General features: G+C 45.3%; 1 protein-coding gene across 5 annotated transcripts in view; it reads right to left on the minus strand.

Annotated features, from left to right (window-relative positions):
• Nucleotides 1-307: 307 nt before the first annotated feature.
• Nucleotides 308-17,187, minus strand: part of CAB39 (calcium binding protein 39) — an 87,798-nt gene continuing 70,918 nt past the window's right edge. For all 5 annotated transcript variants that reach the window (XM_060624078.2, XM_060624080.3, XM_060624077.3 and 2 more), the window contains exons 6-9: nucleotides 10,545-10,604; nucleotides 7,662-7,727; nucleotides 3,483-3,626; nucleotides 308-2,885 (exon numbers count right to left, since the gene is read on the minus strand). In XM_060624078.2, the coding sequence (XP_060480061.2) occupies nucleotides 2,697-2,885; nucleotides 3,483-3,626; nucleotides 7,662-7,727; nucleotides 10,545-10,604 (459 nt within the window). In that variant the 3' untranslated portion in view covers nucleotides 308-2,696. The remainder of the gene's footprint in view (nucleotides 2,886-3,482; nucleotides 3,627-7,661; nucleotides 7,728-10,544; nucleotides 10,605-17,187) is intronic.

The raw sequence follows: 17,187 nt of genomic DNA on the forward strand, positions 1-17,187 counted from the left end.
TCCGCTCCCCAAACGCTAGGGTCTAAAAAAGCGATCAAACAAGGAGTAATATCGTGCACGTGAAAGGCAGGGCGAGGGAACTGGGAGCCCGGTCGCATAACACTCCAAAAGTCGTGTAACTTTTAAGGGAAAGTCGCACCAGACACCAAAAATCAAACCCTGAATAGGAAAAAGGACTTAGAAAGGCATGTGTGTTAGCTGTTTCCCGTTAGCTTGTGACAAAATGTGGGCCGGGGTGTCTCCTGACGGGGCTGTTCACAGAGACACAAGTGCAACTCTCTGGAAGACACCATAAAAACGGAAGCGCTGTTTCTCCAAAATTTTATTTTTAATTTAAATTACAGGGCCAGCCAGATATTCTGATAAGAAATTTACGTTTCCTCAGGAGAAAGGAAATGCTTTCAGGGCACTGTTAACAACTGTATACATCTCCACCTTTTTTTTTTTTTTAAGGGTTAAAAATCACATTGAGTAACTGTACCTGACTCGTGTAAAATTAAACCTTTGTAACACAAAAAGAAACCACTTCCAGTATAATAGTTTTGGTGATATGAATATATTAAATGATCGTAACTTTTCACCTTTGAAGGTTTTCACATTGTTGTTAGAAAACAAAAACAGAACGGGTCTTAACTATCCCCGGCTCCCAACGCAATGGTGGCACATCGCCGATCTCCGGGACGTGCTGCACCCTCGCTGTGTCCCACACACAAGTGCAGGTGCCACCGCCCAAGTGGAAGCTGTTTTGTTGTTTCAAGTTCTAAGAGCCAGCTTGGCGGGGAAACTTTTCTGCCACTTGGTGTAACTGATGTTTTCGCACCAAATCCAGACACCAAGCACTGGACCGCGAGACCCAGAACGTCTCCTCACGGTCGAGTCCCCCGTTCCCTTCCTAAGTATCTTGGGTATTTTTCATTTCCGGGAGTTTGGATCGCTTTCCCGACTTCCAGTAGAAAAACGTGACTTATTTTACACAGATTTTGGAAAAGACAGCCTCAGGAAAAGCAATTATAATGCAGACTGCCTTTTGACTGAGATAGGATAAAACACATTTATATCTTCTGGAGCTATTTTCCTCGCCGGTATTCCCAGGAGGTCTGAAAACCTGCCGATGCTTAAAACATCAATTGGGAGTCTCATGTTGCTGGCTGATAAATAATTCAATTAGTAAGAGAGGCTAGCAAAGAGTAATTATATAAATTTCTTAATCAGCTACAGCCATGCTGAATTCAAACTGGCAAACTCTGATTTGTTAAGTTGTTAGTTGTGATCTTCGTATCACTAAGATGAACAGATACCATTCTAAGAACTTGACATAGATATGTTCTAGGAGACGTTCTGCCGTGGTCACAGTAACAAAGTGGTGCAAAATCAGTTACTTTATAAATACTGATAATTTGCAGCATTAAGGAACAGGACATTAAAACAAAATAAGTTTCCCCATAGGACACCTATGACTAGGGGCTCTTCTTTTCCTAAGAGAAGCCAAAGTTTTAATTATTCAGTTTCACAACTATTGTACTGGATTACTTACTCTAAGAAAGAAAAGGTGCTCTACAGAGGTTCCCCCCCCAACCCCACGAAGAATCAGCATGAACTTAGCATAATCAGCATCATTCATGTCTGGCGAGCTCATGACTCATTGAAATGAATAAGGCCGATACTGCGCAGGGAAGCGTGGCTGGCTGAGTGCCAGGCCTACCGAACGGCACCCCAGTAGATAGCTGAATACAAAGGATTGGTTTCCATTTTGTCTTTTAATGCTGTGATACTTAAAAGTTAAATCAGCATTTTCATGTGATCGGAAGTCTTTCAATTACATATGAGCATTCATTTTTTTTTTTTTTTGCAAAAACTCAATATTAGGTAATAGTTACATACTAATACAGTAACATTCCTCTGCTGTACAAATTAAATCATTTAAAAGAAAGGAGCATTCTAAGAATTATATACAAAAGAAACCTGTAAGCATTGTTGAAATGAAACGCAAGGTGTCACTGTTAGCTCTACTGGTTTAAAATACCTTCCAAAAAGTAAAATTAACAAATACCCTTCAACATATCCAGGTTTACAAGTCTCAAGAAAATCAAATGTCAAAAAATTCTAGAAAGCTGTGAAAAGCATATATACATTTTCCTCATGACCTTATGAAGCTTCACGCCTTTGAAAAGTTGCTATCGATTCATTCGCACACCAACTTTATCCACCCCAAAAGCTCCTACCTTGGATACAGCTCCCCTCTGATCTCAAACACAGCTCTGCTCGATCTTCCTTCAGCGAAGGCGTACAACCTCACCACGAACCCACGCTCAGATCTTTAACAGAGATCAAAGCAAGCACGCAGGTTGAATCTGAAAACACCAACCCCCTTCTTCCCTAAACCACACCGTCATCTACACATCTGCCTGCAGGAGCCTAGCCAGCCACGTTCAGAACTCTCACAGCAAACAGAGTCCTCGAATTCTGAAGCGACACACAGATCAAGAAAAAGTCCACGTGTGCTCTAGTGGGCAAGAAAGCAGCAGCTACGTTCTCCAACTTGGACTAAAAAAAAACAAAAAAGGTAAAATGAAAAACCGTTCACTTAACAGCAGGTTAGCAGTAATGTTCCTCATGAACCGAGAAGAGTGCCTGATGCTGAATAGCTAACAGCAAACGCTGAATCTGGATTTACTATTTTAGGTGTTGATTGGAAATTAGGCTTCTTGCTGAGCTGGTCTCTTCAAATCCCTGATCTGTTTAACTAAATAGGTCTTCTCATCGTTAAATTGTTCGTCCTCGGTCCTGTCATTCTGAAACTTGCTGAGGAACTCTATGAGTTTGGTCTGGTTCTTGAGGAGGATGTCTAGGATGGGCTGCGTCTTGTTAGGATTGGCTACGAACACCTGCACGGAGAGAAAGCAGCATCAGTTGCAGGAAGGGATGAGACCCAGATGTCCGCCCACAGCCAGCAGGGCACGCGTGGCACACGCCTGATGCTTCCCCGGGGCCTGTGGTCAAGTCATGGTTCAGAGGATTTTGTTTTGGAAGACTGCATTTTACAAGTGGGGGGGGGGGGGTGAGGTGGAGAATTACATGTTTCAGCACAGAAAAGGACTGACAGATTCATTCATGCTCTGAAATTCTGCAGCTTGGTATTAAAATATAGACTGATTTTAGAATAAAATGGGCAGAAATTATTTCTGGGCAAGGAAAGTCAGAATGGATTCCAAGTACTAAAACCTCCATGAAAAGCATTAAAAAATGCACTAAAAAATGCTTTACTTTGTGATTAGTAGTAGTCTACATCAGAAATGAATGATTCTCCCCTTGTCCCCCAGTGCAGATGGTGTACCTTTCTGGGTCTGTTTTTGTCAAATGTTGTGCTACACAAATAGGAGCTCAGATGACCAACACGAAGCTAGTAAAACCACAGCTAGTGGTAAATGAAGTGAGATGAACAACTGGAGAAGGAAATCCTGTCTGTGGCTCCCATGCTGTACCTTAAACACGTGGAAGGCCTCAAACTGGATGTTACGACTCTTGTCTCGGAGGAGATTCATCATCAACTTGAGGTTCTCTGGTTTACTGATGTATTTTGTCATAATTGTGAAGTTGTGTCTGTCTAACAGTAGTTCACCCAGAAGCTGAGAAGACATTTAAACAATTACTCTTACATTATCATCGAGATTTCAAGTAAATCCAAAGTTTAAAAAAATAATTCACTTTATAATCATCACTGTTAAGCCCAGAACAGTAGGCACTCAAAAGACCGATGAGTGGTACCGAATTACGACCTACAAGCTACCGAGAGCCACCACCTGCCACCCGACCACGTACACCGTTCTTCTGGGGGCTTAACCTATGCGGTGTCCAACAGCGCTCCCTGGTCTTGACATGTGCCAGCGCACATTTGGCCCAGAATCTGAAACTGTCACAGCCTACTTTTCACATAAGCATTCCTGTTGTCTCATTAAAAAACAAAAACAGAAACAAAAAACTATCAAAGAAAATGGTTAGAAGATAGGTTATTGATAATTCTTTAAGTTTGACTTAACTACAAATCTTAGTGTAATTAATTAAAATTATTTTATTTACTTGGATTTCCCAGGAAAGAGTGTTTCAGGGCCAAAGGTTTCCACACACTTACCCTTGAACTCGCCAAAGTTATGCTTTTATCATACCTGATTCAGGAAAGTTTATGAGTATTTCTCTGTTTATTCTTTCTTTAGCAAACTATCCTGAAGATACTCTAGTTTTTTCTTAATGATTCATCATCACTAATGACATTAAGCTAAAAAAATGTCTGTGTCTCCAGGGCTTACTGAGTTCTAGAGTCATTATATACCACATCGGTGCTTGATTTTCCAACCGTCCCTGCTCGCTCTAGCTGTCTTCGTCTGAAACCAGTAGTCACCTCCTCATGTCAGTGAGTCAGCTTCTAGGTGAGGTCTAGCATGCCCGCCGTGGAGGAGGAGTAGAGTTGCAGTCCTTGGGGCTGGGGCTGGGGCTGGGGCAGGGGCAGGGGCAGGGGCAGGGGCAGGGGCAGGGGCAGGGGCAGAGGAAGAGGCAGAGGCAGAAGCTGGGCCCCTGCATCAGCCCACCTGGGCTTGAATCCTGGCTCCCCACTGCCTGTAAGCTATGCAACCTTGAGCACATTAATTTCCTGGTGCCCCAGTTTCATCATCCACAGCGGGAGTGGATGACAGTACCTATACCTCCTGAGATACATGCATAGTGGGAAATAAAAGCACGAATATGTGCAAGGCCCGTGGGACTGGAGTCTACATAGAGACATGGACTGAGCTCTAAGGGAAGGAAAATGCATGAGTAGAGTTATTCTGCCCTGGATTAATTGCTCTGGTTAATTCCTTTCTGGATTCTTGACTGTGTCCTAGATAGTTGAAAATTTCCAGACAACTATCTCTAGATAAGTAATATGTAATATTAAATAAAAAATAACCTGATGTGCAGGAGAACAAATCTATTCTACTTAGGATTTATAATGAAATTCTAGAAAGAATTCAAAAGCTCAAGCTCAGGTTTCACATCAATCTGAATCACAAAATGTACAACTATCAGGGCACCTGGTGGCTCAGTCGGCTGAGTGTCCGACTCTTGATTTCAGCTCAGGACGTGATCTCACGGTTCATCAGTTCGAGCCCTGCGTCTGGCTCTGCGCGGACAACTCAGAGCCTGCTTGAGATTCTACCCGCCCCCCCCACCCCCACCCCGTCTCTCTGCTCTTCCCCAGCATGCGTGAGCGCACATGCACTCTCTCAAAATAAACTTTAAAAAAAAACCCCACAAACCCAAAATATACAACTTTCAAGGTAAGAAGCAACAAGTATTTACTCTTACAAAGACTCAAAAGTTACTATTAAGCATGTGAAGGGGTACAGCTTTCCTGGTGTTCATTTTCTATCACAGAAACCAAAGAAATACCAAGCATGGCTCACTTGGTTATCTGGAGGAGGATAACTGGTAATTCTTTAAATTTCTTGAGACCTAAACAAAAAAGTTGGAGGTCTTGCACAGGGAATACACATTTGCTGGTAAAATAAATATAGGAATACTTAATGCCTGTGTAGCTGGAAAAAAAGAGCACAAGTAAAAATCCATGTTTAAAGTACCACTGGTTCTCACAATTGCTGCATGCGCCCTGAGGTGTCACAGAGCCGCGGGAGCTGGGGACCGGCCCCATGTCCGTGACCGAGGGCTCGCACACAGCGGTCTTAACCGTCCTTTTCAGGTTGGCAATTCCAAAGTGGCCAGAAGGTCTTGAATGCCCTTCTCCTTATCGAAGCAACCCCAAGATTCAGAATTTGATTTGCGGACGCACTACCTTCCTCCCCCTCTCGTGAGAGGTATTGGCCCTGGAAGCTACTATCCTAGGTAGTCCTGCCTGGCCTCCTTGGCCTTGGAAGACACTGGCTCCATCCAGCTGCTCATCCCTGTGTGACTGCTGGGGAGACAGGGCATCCTGGCCCTCAGATATGAAGAGGTCACTTTACTGTGTTGAGAATCACAGGGGAGCCTACATTATACTATAAATATTACAAGTATATATGACATTATAGTACACTGATGTACAGGGAAGACAAATTCCTGAAACAGCTGCCAGAATTTCCACACCCACCCCTGAGGATGAAAGGACTGGCCTTACTGGCGGCCGTCGCCCAGCCAGCGCACCTGGAGAGATGACAGGATGGGCTGGGTGGCGAGGCCCCAACAGCGGCAATGAGCAGAAAGCACCCCAGCCTGAAGGGCCATTTCGGCCGTGATATATTTCCAAGCTGTGTCTATTACTGGTCCCCAACTGTAGGAGTTAGTCTTAAGAGAAAAGAAGGAAGTATCTGGCCAGATGGAAAGGATTCTTTTGGACATTTGGGTGGTAGAGAGTGTTCTAGTCAAAGGATACAAAGTCTAAAAGAGGCTCCTGAGGTCCTTTAGTCAATCCCCAGAGAAAGGCAAGGTCTTGAAGAGTGCTCTCCCTCTGGCAGGAGGGCAAGCAGGAATGGAGTCCCGATCAAAATGAATTTGGACACCTCTGAGAGGAACGACTCGGAGCAGAACAGAATTTGAAGTGGACCCAGCAAAAAGTACAGGTCGAGTTAGGATTGCGCCTTCCACCCCCAATCCTTTGTGAGCTGTACCTACAGTTCCTGTCAGCACCACTTACTGACAGAGTGAGGGGTATGCTTTTGTTAACTGCATTGAGAATCTTCTAGAGCAGAGGTCAGCAAACTTCCCGTAATGGACCAGAGACAGTCAATGTTTCAGACTTGGCAGGCCCATAGAGTCTCTGTGGCCACCATTCAAATCTGCTGTTATACTCTAAAGAAGTCTTATATGATATAGAAGTAAATGAATGTATCTATGTGCCAATAAACCTTTATTTACAAAAACAGGCATTGGGCTGGATTTGGCTCATGAGCCCTAGTTTGCCAATCCCTGTTCCTGAGTTTTAACTTTTTTTTTTTTAAGTTTATACATTTAGAGAGAGAGAGAGAGAGAGAGAGAGAGAGAGAGAGAGAAAGTGTACGCGTGTGCATGAGCAGGGGAGGAGCAGAGAGAAAGGGAGAGAGAGAGTTTGCCCAAGCAGGCTCCGTGCTGTCAGCGCATGGACCAGGCCAACACAGGGCTCAAGCTCACGAACCGTGAGATCATGACCTGAACTGAAATCAAGAGCCGGCACTTACTAGGCCACCCAGGCGCCCCTTGAATTTAAATTTCAAATGGAAGTATGCATGTCCTGGTCTGATACAAAGCGGCCAAACCTGCCTGCGGTTGAAGGTTTCACTGCTCATGGCCGCCCCGCCCCCTCCTCATGCAACAGCCTGCGTCATCCCGGAAGCACAACAGCTACCAAGACTTCATCTAGTTGGTATGAGTCTAAGTTTCAAAAACAGGCTTCCAAATCTAAAATACTGCATTGCTAAGAGGTAGAGACCTCTTCAAAATTCTGCATATTCTATGTTGATTTCTCCACTTACAAGCAGGTGGGCAGGTGCCCTGTGCCGACCACAGCTGGACTTCGTTTCCACAAAAATCCTGACCAAGGACAAATGTATTTTCCTCTCAAAGGTCTAAGACCCACACCAGCATATCTCCCATTCCCCAAACACAAATTTCACGCGCAGGGTGAAGAGAAGTAAAATACATAAAATAATCAGCCATACCTTGAGTGACTGTCTTTTTGTCACATAGTTTTCTGAATGAAGTAACTTCTCATATTCACTGAAGAACTAAAAGACAAGAAAACATGTATCAGGAATTATTTTCTTAAAGACTGGCAGAGGACCTTAAAAAGCTTGAGCACAAACTTCTAACACCACGAAGGCCAACCACTACCCATCTGTCTCACACAGCCTTCCTCAGTGGCGCTCAGAGACCCTCAGGCCCCCGCCCCGAGGATTACCTCCAGGAGGGGGGCTCCTGGGACCGAGTCCCGCCCAGTGCCGGCCAGGCCCACACAGCTGGAACCTGGTCCTCCTCTGTCATCCAAACTCCACGTGCATAAAACAGAACTCCTACCCTCCAGCTGTCTGCTCAAGGTGGAGTCTGGTCTCATTTCTTGGTTTTAGGTTAGAAGATTTCCTATTTTTTTTTTATAGTTCAGTGAGTCCAAAGCATATAGACAAAGAGAAAGTCACCTATTCTTTCAATGCATCAGGCAAGAGGAGAAAATAATTAAAACCAGACAAGAGGAGAAATTCAACACTCTCAAATAGGTAGGTGTCCTAGAAAAGGTGGGATTTGGGCTCAATCTTGAATAATAGCAGGGATTTCATTTAGAAAAGGGGAGGAGATAAAATGGGAAGGACACAGCATGAGTGAAGGCTGGAGAATGCACAACGTGACACACTTAGGAAGTGACACATGTCCACCAGATTTACACAGTGCTGCTCACTAACAAGCACGGTGTCACTGGCATGGTGAGGCGTGGCAGCCGATCAAAGCAGGAGGTAGGAAATGGACAGGAGGGACACAGGGTCCAAGGCCACAGTTGCTAACACGGGGCCTATGCTTCATGAGGGGTCCTGCTCAGCCACTCAGCTGTGATGCAGAGCAGGGACTCCTCGAGGAGCTGCTCTCAGGGAACTGCACTTCTGTCACCTCACCTCGAGGGCTGCATCCGCTACAGGCCACCGCGATCAGATCCCCCTGAGAACGCCCCTGGGAGAATGTGTTTTGTTTTACAGATGTTGTCATCTTTCGGTTGATTTTGTTCCCCTGAGTGCTTTCGGTTATTAGAAAGCTCAGGGCCGAAGTGTACAGGATTTGAGATCGTGTGATTTTGTAATTTTGTGTAAAAGCAATCCTCCCGGTTTAAATTACCTGCCTCCTCACTTTCCTTCTCCCTCCCTCAGATCTGACTGCATTATCTACACATTTCTGTTAGTTGCCTCACATAAATATTCCTGAAATTTTGTTGACCAATGTCATCTATTGATAACCTGGCTGAAGGTTAATAATTGTAGTAATATTAATTACTAGCAAACTGACGTCAGTGCCTGAAGTTAAATTTCTTGGAAATTGGTTTGTATCTTTGGTAGGCTTTAAACTAAGATACTGGTATGTCGGATTCTTTCGAATCTTTGAGGCCATGTCGTAGCACAAACAATCCGACTGAGCTGACGTTTACTGACGCTCACCGAGTTCCGGCAGTGCCTTCAGGCACTCGACACACATTCTTACTTAATCCTCACAACAACCCGCCACAACGCTTAGGTGCGATCACGAGCCTTCTTTTAGGGCTGAAGATCCTGAAGGCAGAGGGTGAACGAAGGCAGCCGCCCAAGGTCTGACAGCACAAGGTGGGGCTGGCGCCCGAAGCCCACACTTCTAATTGCTGCAGAAAGGCACCCGTGAGGTGACTGTGCTGCCGTCTGAAACCAACGCACAAAGACACACACCACATCCCGGTGGAAAATCAAAAAAACCTGACCGGCAACGTTTAAGCCCCTCCTGAGACTGCCTCCGAGGGACCGGGATGCACTCAGCACTGCATGCTACCGAGTGGGAGGGAGAGGTGAACACACAGTTCGAAAGCATAGATTCTGCCTCTGAGAACCTTACAACTGAAATTTAGTTGAAGAGTAAAGTGAACAACGAAGTATCAGCAGTGCCTAAGATTTCAAAAATTCAAACGACAAGTGAACAATGAAAACCCACGCCAAATCTCGCGGGTCAGACGGGAATTTCAAGCGGACTGTTACTATCCTGACTTCTCCAAGAACACCCATCGGGCTGTGGGCAGCGTGTAAGTCAGGCCGGTCCGGCCTAAGGATGCGCCCCTGGGCACGGCGGGGGCAGAGCTGGTGCGAGGTGGGGGCGAGCACCTGACCCTGGGACCTGAAGGCTGCTGTGCGGGCCAAGGGCACTCAAAATTGTTTATGTCGCTCAGGATGTCGGACATCAACTCAAACTGCTGGGCTAGTCCAGTGTCCTCACTTTACAAAGAGGACGGACTTCTGAATCCCCGGGGTAATGGCCTCGGCCATGGCCCCGAGGAGCCAGCGGCAGGAGCAGGGCTTCCCCAGGCAAGTGCTCTGCTCGCCCTCGCAGCTGCCGCCCCCCTCTCTCTCCCGGAGGTGGCAGCAGTGTGGGCAGCCGATGGAAAGGAAGGGAAACTTCAAGTTTGATAATAATTTTCTTTTTATCTTAAATGTATTAACTGAGGGTCGATGGGGGGTGGGAGATGCGGGGAGGGTGGGTGACGGGCATTGAGGAGGGCACCTGTTGGGATGAGCACTGGGTGTTGTATGGAAACCAATTTGACAATAAATTTCATATTAAAAAAAATGTATACTGTCCTTTGGCAGCAAAGGGCTTTTACTTCCTCCCCTAAAGCAAGAAAAGAAGGGTAGCGTGTCAATCAAAAGATAAAAATTCTGCTTCTGACCAAGTAACAGTCAATACCTTAGTTCAGTAGAGAAATGATTACAGCACCGTCTAAAACCATTACATATGCAAAATAAGTATCTGGGATACAATCTAATTTCAATCTTTCATTTCTGGTACAAAACTTACAATTTTAAAGTAGAATTTCATATACTTACTTTATCATAATGCTGTTCCAAAAATTCTGCACTGAGCAATTTATGTCTTGTAAGTAAATCCTAGAGAAAGAAAATACACTATTTTACAGCGGTTCTGCATTTAAGTTCTTTTAGAAAGAGAATCCTAAAACATGCCACGCCATTTTACCTGATAAAAACTGTTGTTAAACTCACTATACTTAAAAACATTTGCACATGAGTTGTACTGAAAATGTGGATTCTACGCAAGAACAAATAAAATCATTAATAACTGGCAACTGTGATTGTGATGGTGATGATTGGTCACGGGTCTATAGCTCTTAGAAGGAAAAATTTAAAAACAAACACATAAGGCAAGAGAAATACAAATTCAAAGAAAGGGAACATGGCAATAAAGTGAAAGAAAAGTAAATGATTGTGGTAAAGTATCAAAGAGAATACTGCTTCTGGAGGAGAAAGAGGGAATTTCTTTCATTAGAAAAAGTACTGGAGGTTCCATTTTCTTCCTCCTAACTTCTGTTATATCTAGTTTCATATCTAATGAAGTCTTTTTTTTTTGGATGCAAAAAGGTGATTTTATTAAAGCACAGGGACAGGACCCGTGGGCAGAAAGAGCTGCCAGAGACAGACTGTTTTAAAAAAGCCCCATTGTGTTATAAACATTAGCTCCTAAGTAAGCACAAGGCTGCCAAAGTGTAGGATCAAACATCAGAGTGACCTGGAGTACAGCTGCATTCCTCACCACGTGGCTTTCCCAGAAAACAACTCCAGGATCATTCATTCAGAAAACATATACTATGTGCCAGGTAAAGTTCTAGGTGCTGGGGCTCCAAAGACAAAAAGATGTGGTCCCTGCCTTTAAGGACCTAAAAGTTAGCAATGACTAGCCTGGGTCTCACCACGTGGGAAAGAGAATGGGAACTCAGGACAGCATAAATGGTCGATATTTGGTGAATTATGGAATAAAATTCCTTTAGAGCGGCCTACTGGAGAAGTTAGTGCCAATAATCCCCTTTCTCCGAACCAACTTTCCTTGTTCTCTTAGCTGTTTGTGTTTGAGTGGCCCAGGTCACAACGAACCATTGTTTCCTGAGGTATGTCCAAGTGTAAGATCGGTCCTGAGAAACGTTCGAGGAAACGTCCCATGGCCAAATGCACGTGGAAAATGCTATAGCTCTGGTTCCCTTGTGGGGAGCTGGCAGGTCTCGAGAGACCCTACAGGGAGCTCTTCTGTCATGTACTTTGTTACTGCCCTTCCCAAAAGGCCTTCCTCACACAGGCTTTCCCCTTGGCCTGCTGACCTACTGATCACCTTCGGATCTCGCCCCCACATCACTGCCATAGCTTCCAGACTGGTCACCAGCATGGACAAAGTTGTCTTTACGTCTGTGAGATTACATGACTGCCATCTCCCATGCTAGACTATAAGTTTTATAAATACCACGTTCATGTCTATTTTTACGAATCTTTGAACCCCCAGCACCGATGCAGTGCCCAGCACATAGAAGAGTGTGATATTTAATACATAAATGAATGAACCAACAAAATCAGGAAACAGGTTTGGGAAAACATCACATCAAGCAATCCTTAAAGCATGCTTTTAAGAAGGTTTCTAACTCCACCCCAAAGATTTACCGGTGTTCAAACTGCTGGATAGGGCACGCATCGTATGCCTTTCTTGGGCCATTTTTTCCAAATCCCCCTTGGGGACTCAATAGACAAAATTAGAAAACCTGGAGTTTGAGCATCCTCAAGAAGCTGGAAGAGAAATGCCATGAAGCTTCCCAGTATGGGGGAGGAGACGGGGGCGGGGAGAGGAGAATTTACATTAGTGTCCTGGCCCACAGGGTCAGCTATTAGGGAGACAGGGACATGAGAACTTGAGGGCAATATATGAGGCATGCTTATTAAAGGCACCTCCTCCTTCTATAGCTACTGCGATCTGCTTATGGTGGTCCCCCCGGTGTAGGAACCTCAAGGGCAGGGGTTTGTCTGGTTCACTGTTGAACCCCAGCACCTAAAGAACAGTGCCTGACACAGGGTAGGCAGACTCGTGGAATGAGCCGAATGAACAAATGAGTAAACGGATTAAGGGATTAGTGTGTCAGGATCCATATAAGACTGTGTCATTTCTACTTTTTTTGTGGCTAAATCATTCTGGAGACCACTAGAAGGAAGTACAGAGAAAAGAACTTGGTGTTCACTGCTCTGCCATAATCTGACAGAAGAGAATGCCAAAGGAGGGGATCTTAGAGACAATGGCTCTCAACTACGGTTGAATTTCAGAAACAGGAAGGTAGAAGATATTGCTCTAGAAAGCAAAATTCCTAGACACGTTGTGCACACATTTTTAGTGAAGTTTTGAGTAAGAAAACTACTCTGAAGGATAGATCTCAAGTAGGAACAAGAGCCTCGCAGCTGGGCCACACACGAAAAGGGGACCTCCAACGTTTCCCCAACTAGGAAAGATTTTCTTCATTATCATCTGGTTTAAAGAGACCAGGAATCTCAGGAAACCACTGCCAATGTAGGAACCAAATCTCAATGGCCTTGGAGTAGGAGAGACCGAAGGGGCGCTCTGAGATGGCTAACATAGGAGATGGACCCCAATGCACAGCAGGACGAAAGCCCCTTGTTAAGAGGGCCACACCAGGGCCTGGAGAGGAGAGTGAAACACTGGTAGGAGAGAAGAACTGCCGAGAGCCAGCACAGAGAAAAAGGCTGATTCCAAGCTGGGAAGAGAGGAGGTGGGGACTTGGGCAGAGCCTCTACCTACTGAGCGATGAGAAGGAATCTCACCCTAGGAGCTGGAGCCACGTGCTTTGGAGGGCTCCCCCAGGGTCGGGGACAGAAACCGACAGAAGAGAAGATGAGGGGGAAAGGTCATGCAGTCAGTGGTCAGTGAGCTGCAAAATTTCCAGCGTGCCACATGGTCCCAGACCACGAACTGCTGGGTCGGCTAGCAGTGGGGAGGAGAAGCAGGATCTAATTTCCCACCTCCCTAAATTCCAGTACATCCAAGGCCCTGGTAGCACTGGCAGACAGGGGTCATCTCCTGAGCCCAGCAGATTGAGCACCAACTTCTGGGTACACTGAATTTAGAAAGATTCCTAAAAGTGGGTCTGGGACTCAAACAGCATGTTGCAAGGACAGTCCTGGGATCCCTGAAGAAATGCTGTTGACCCCGGGGCTCGATTTCACAGAGCCCTGGCAAGTTGTTTGGCCCAATTTCTTCCTTGATGCTTGACCATGTACCAGGACGAGAGACTCAACTCTACCAAATGTGTGTGGTTCACTTTTGGAGCTCTTAACAGAAAGTTCTCCCTGTGCTAGAGTCAAACCTGTCCCCAGGTTATTTCCAGAAACTGTCAGAGCCGACAGAAATAGGTTCAACCCACTTTCTATAGGACCCCAACTCCACATACATGAAGTGCTCTCACGGCAAGTCCCTACCGAGTCTTCTCTTCTCCAGGCTAAATACGTCCAACTTCCTTTAACCACTCCTCGAAAGACAGGATCTGAGTCCCCCTCACCATCTACTGTCTTCTGAAAGCCATCTATTTGTCTATGTGCCTCTTACAGTGTAGCGCCTGGAACGGAACACATTTATGTGCTGTTACCTTAATGGCTCATAGTGGGGCCAGACCGTCAACAGCTCCTTAGGTCACACACTACATGGTCACATGTAGCTCTGGGGCAGCATCATCATACTGTTTAATTTTTACTGCACGTATTCAGAATTCTGTGTACTCAGAGTGGGCTCTGTAGGCAGACTGCCTGGGTTCAAATTCTGGCCTCCCATTTTTTGCCTGACCTCACCCAATACTTCTAGGCTTCAGTTTCCTTCTCTGTAAAGGAGATAGTAAAAATACCTCCCCCAGAGAGTTGGTTGAGTAGGGTATGGAATTGCCTGCACTTTAGTAATTGTTATACTTAGCAATTATTATATTTAGTATTGACTATATTATTATGCCTCATTCCCACATCCCTTATTTATAGAGTTGGGTCTTCAAGTGGAAGACGTCAGTTTGTTCTGTTCCATTCTGGCCTCTCTGGATCATTCTGAAGCCTTATTTTAGGATTACCGCGGTCTGCTGTCTTTCCCTTTGTAGTTCTCACCTATACATTTGAGAAGTTGTAGGTCTTGTCACATTTTATCTAAGTCATTAATAAAAATGTTCAGCTGGACTGAGACAAAGCCCACTGGAAATCCACTAGAAATTTCTCTCCAGGGTGATGGCAATCCATTTTGCAGCACCTTATGCATATGACCTTTAGTTAGATGTAAATCACTACACTGAAATTCTACCTAGCTCCTGTCTTTTCATTGATTCCATCGAAACAGATCTGTACAATTATTTAACATCCAGTATATCCTCATAGTTATAAAGGAGTAATTCTAATAGCTGCTGTTTGCTCCACACATAGTGTGTGCCCTGACATCCTAGTATTCTTACCTCCATTTTAACAGATGAAGAGCTTGAGATTAAATCCGCAGCAGGGCCGGGAACCGAACCCAGGCAGCCACACTCTGAGTACCCTCATCTACTGGCAACTATGAGATTAATATGACTGAACTTACTCTTCGTGAATCCATGCTGGCTGTGGGTACACGGTTTCCTTTCCAAAATGCTCAGATATCATCTCTTTAGAAACACTTTCTAGAACCTTACACAGGTAAAACATCAAGCTCCAAGCTCCACCAGCCTCTCTGGGGAATCTACCTTCTTTTACTCTGGAAAAATTGGAAATATATTTGTTGGCCTTCTGATGCCCCTCCCGTCTCAAGTCCTCAAAAAAGAAATCACGAACAATATTTGGCCACTGAGTTACTATCTTAGTACACATTCATTCAAGCTACGGATCTTGTTAGTTTTAATTCAGAGGGGGTAGTTTTAATTTCCTTTTGAGACCCAGCACCCATTCCACAGATTTGTAAATTCAAGTTTATGGATGAGCTGCATTTCTTCAAATTTTTTTGTGCACAGTGCAGTTTCTGGGGAGACGGGTCTGGTCACATTCTTCAAGGAGAGTGCGAGCCCCGGATCTACCCTCCTTTTCCGTTATGCAAATATTCTCTCAAAAAGGACGCCAGCAAACCAGGACAGGAGAGTTCTTCCTCCCCCTAAGCACCTTTGGCGTGAGGCTATCAGACTCTCACCGCTCTGACCGGGTTCCCTCTCGGAAGGATGGGGAGGGAAGGTGTGTTCTGATAGGTCCCGTGCCTCTCTCTCTCACATGTCGTCTTGGTCTGGGCTCTGCTTGATTTTGTCCTGGGCAGCTCTCTGTTCAGGGGCCTCTTTAGGGAGTGCTGCCCTTTCTATGTAATCAGGAGTGGCTGAGATACAGAAGCCAAGCCAGCTTCCCAACAAACACGGTCTCTTCCAGAGTCCATCCTTCGAATCCTGAACCATCTTTGAAAGCTTCCCTTCTTCAGGGAGACACTACCTGCCTGGCTCTGCCCAGTCTTTTCCTCTCTGGCTTAACATGAGCTGACAGGGTTGATTTACCCACAGTGATTCCATCACCACCATTTTCTCCTTGGGGAGAATGGAATTCAAAGAAGCAGCCCTAACTGAGGGCTGATAATGAAATTATCAGCAAGGCCAATCGAGACTGTCAGATTCTGTGAATCACATTTCTGGCACAGTGTTAACACGTCTCCCTTCCCGTCAGCCAGCCGTGCCACCTGCGCCAGGCGCATGGCATCGAGCACTCCGCTGGGCCGGGAGGTACGACTGTGCCCCCCGCCCCCACTCCTCTCCTTCCCACCCCCACCCCCACCTCTCCCAGAGTGGCCGCTCGCAGCTCATGGCTTGCTTTCTACACAGGATCTCTTCCCAACAGGTGGTATTACCACACCTCCCTTCATAACAGGCCTGCTGCTTTTCAATGGAGCATCCCCTTCCACCAATATATCCTGATTATGAGTCCTAGCCCCAAAATGCAGTGACACAAAGACATCAGATTTGTCACTTTATGTTATAACCTCGAATTCATTTCATTCTGCTTTATAAATTGACATATAAATATCTGAGATCTTACCTAAGGCTTCTGACATCCTCTTTAATAGTTTCAGGAAAATAAATCCTCGGGTACTTCTCACGCTATTACCTTATTCTCATTCCAGGTGAAACCCTAATGGCCAGGTCCCCAGGTTTTCATCCTGTTTTAAGGGTGTTCATTCACTGTGAGGGACATATTTTACCTAGAGACCAAGGCGGATGCTCATTATCTCAAGGGCTCTTTACCCTCATAAAACTGACCCTCACGAGGAAGTGGCTGCTTCTCACCCTAAGAGTGTCCATGGTTCCTGAGCATAGCTGTCTGCAGGTTAGTATGTTAAATCCTGATTAAAGTAGAGGTTCTAAATAGTCACCTATGAGGTCAGACATTTTATATAAGGGAACGTAACATATAAAGGCGTACTTTCATTGTGAGGAACACTAACAAATATTACTGCTTTATTTACCATAAACAGCACAGAACCTTGCAATTCAAAACAAAAATCTGCATGTTGTACAGTGCTATTGAATCCTAGGTGCGTTTAATTTATACAAATATAGAACAGGGCGATAGGGTGTCCTGGGAAGGGAGGCCACATAAAAACGTGAACAGGGCAGGCAATTCTGCTCCCCTTGCCCCGAGCGTTCAATAAATAAGC

The sequence above is a fragment of the Panthera onca genome, chromosome C1 (genome assembly GCF_046562875.1).
Source record: "Panthera onca isolate mPanOnc1 chromosome C1, mPanOnc1 haplotype 2, whole genome shotgun sequence".
Taxonomy (NCBI): Eukaryota; Metazoa; Chordata; class Mammalia; order Carnivora; family Felidae; genus Panthera; species Panthera onca.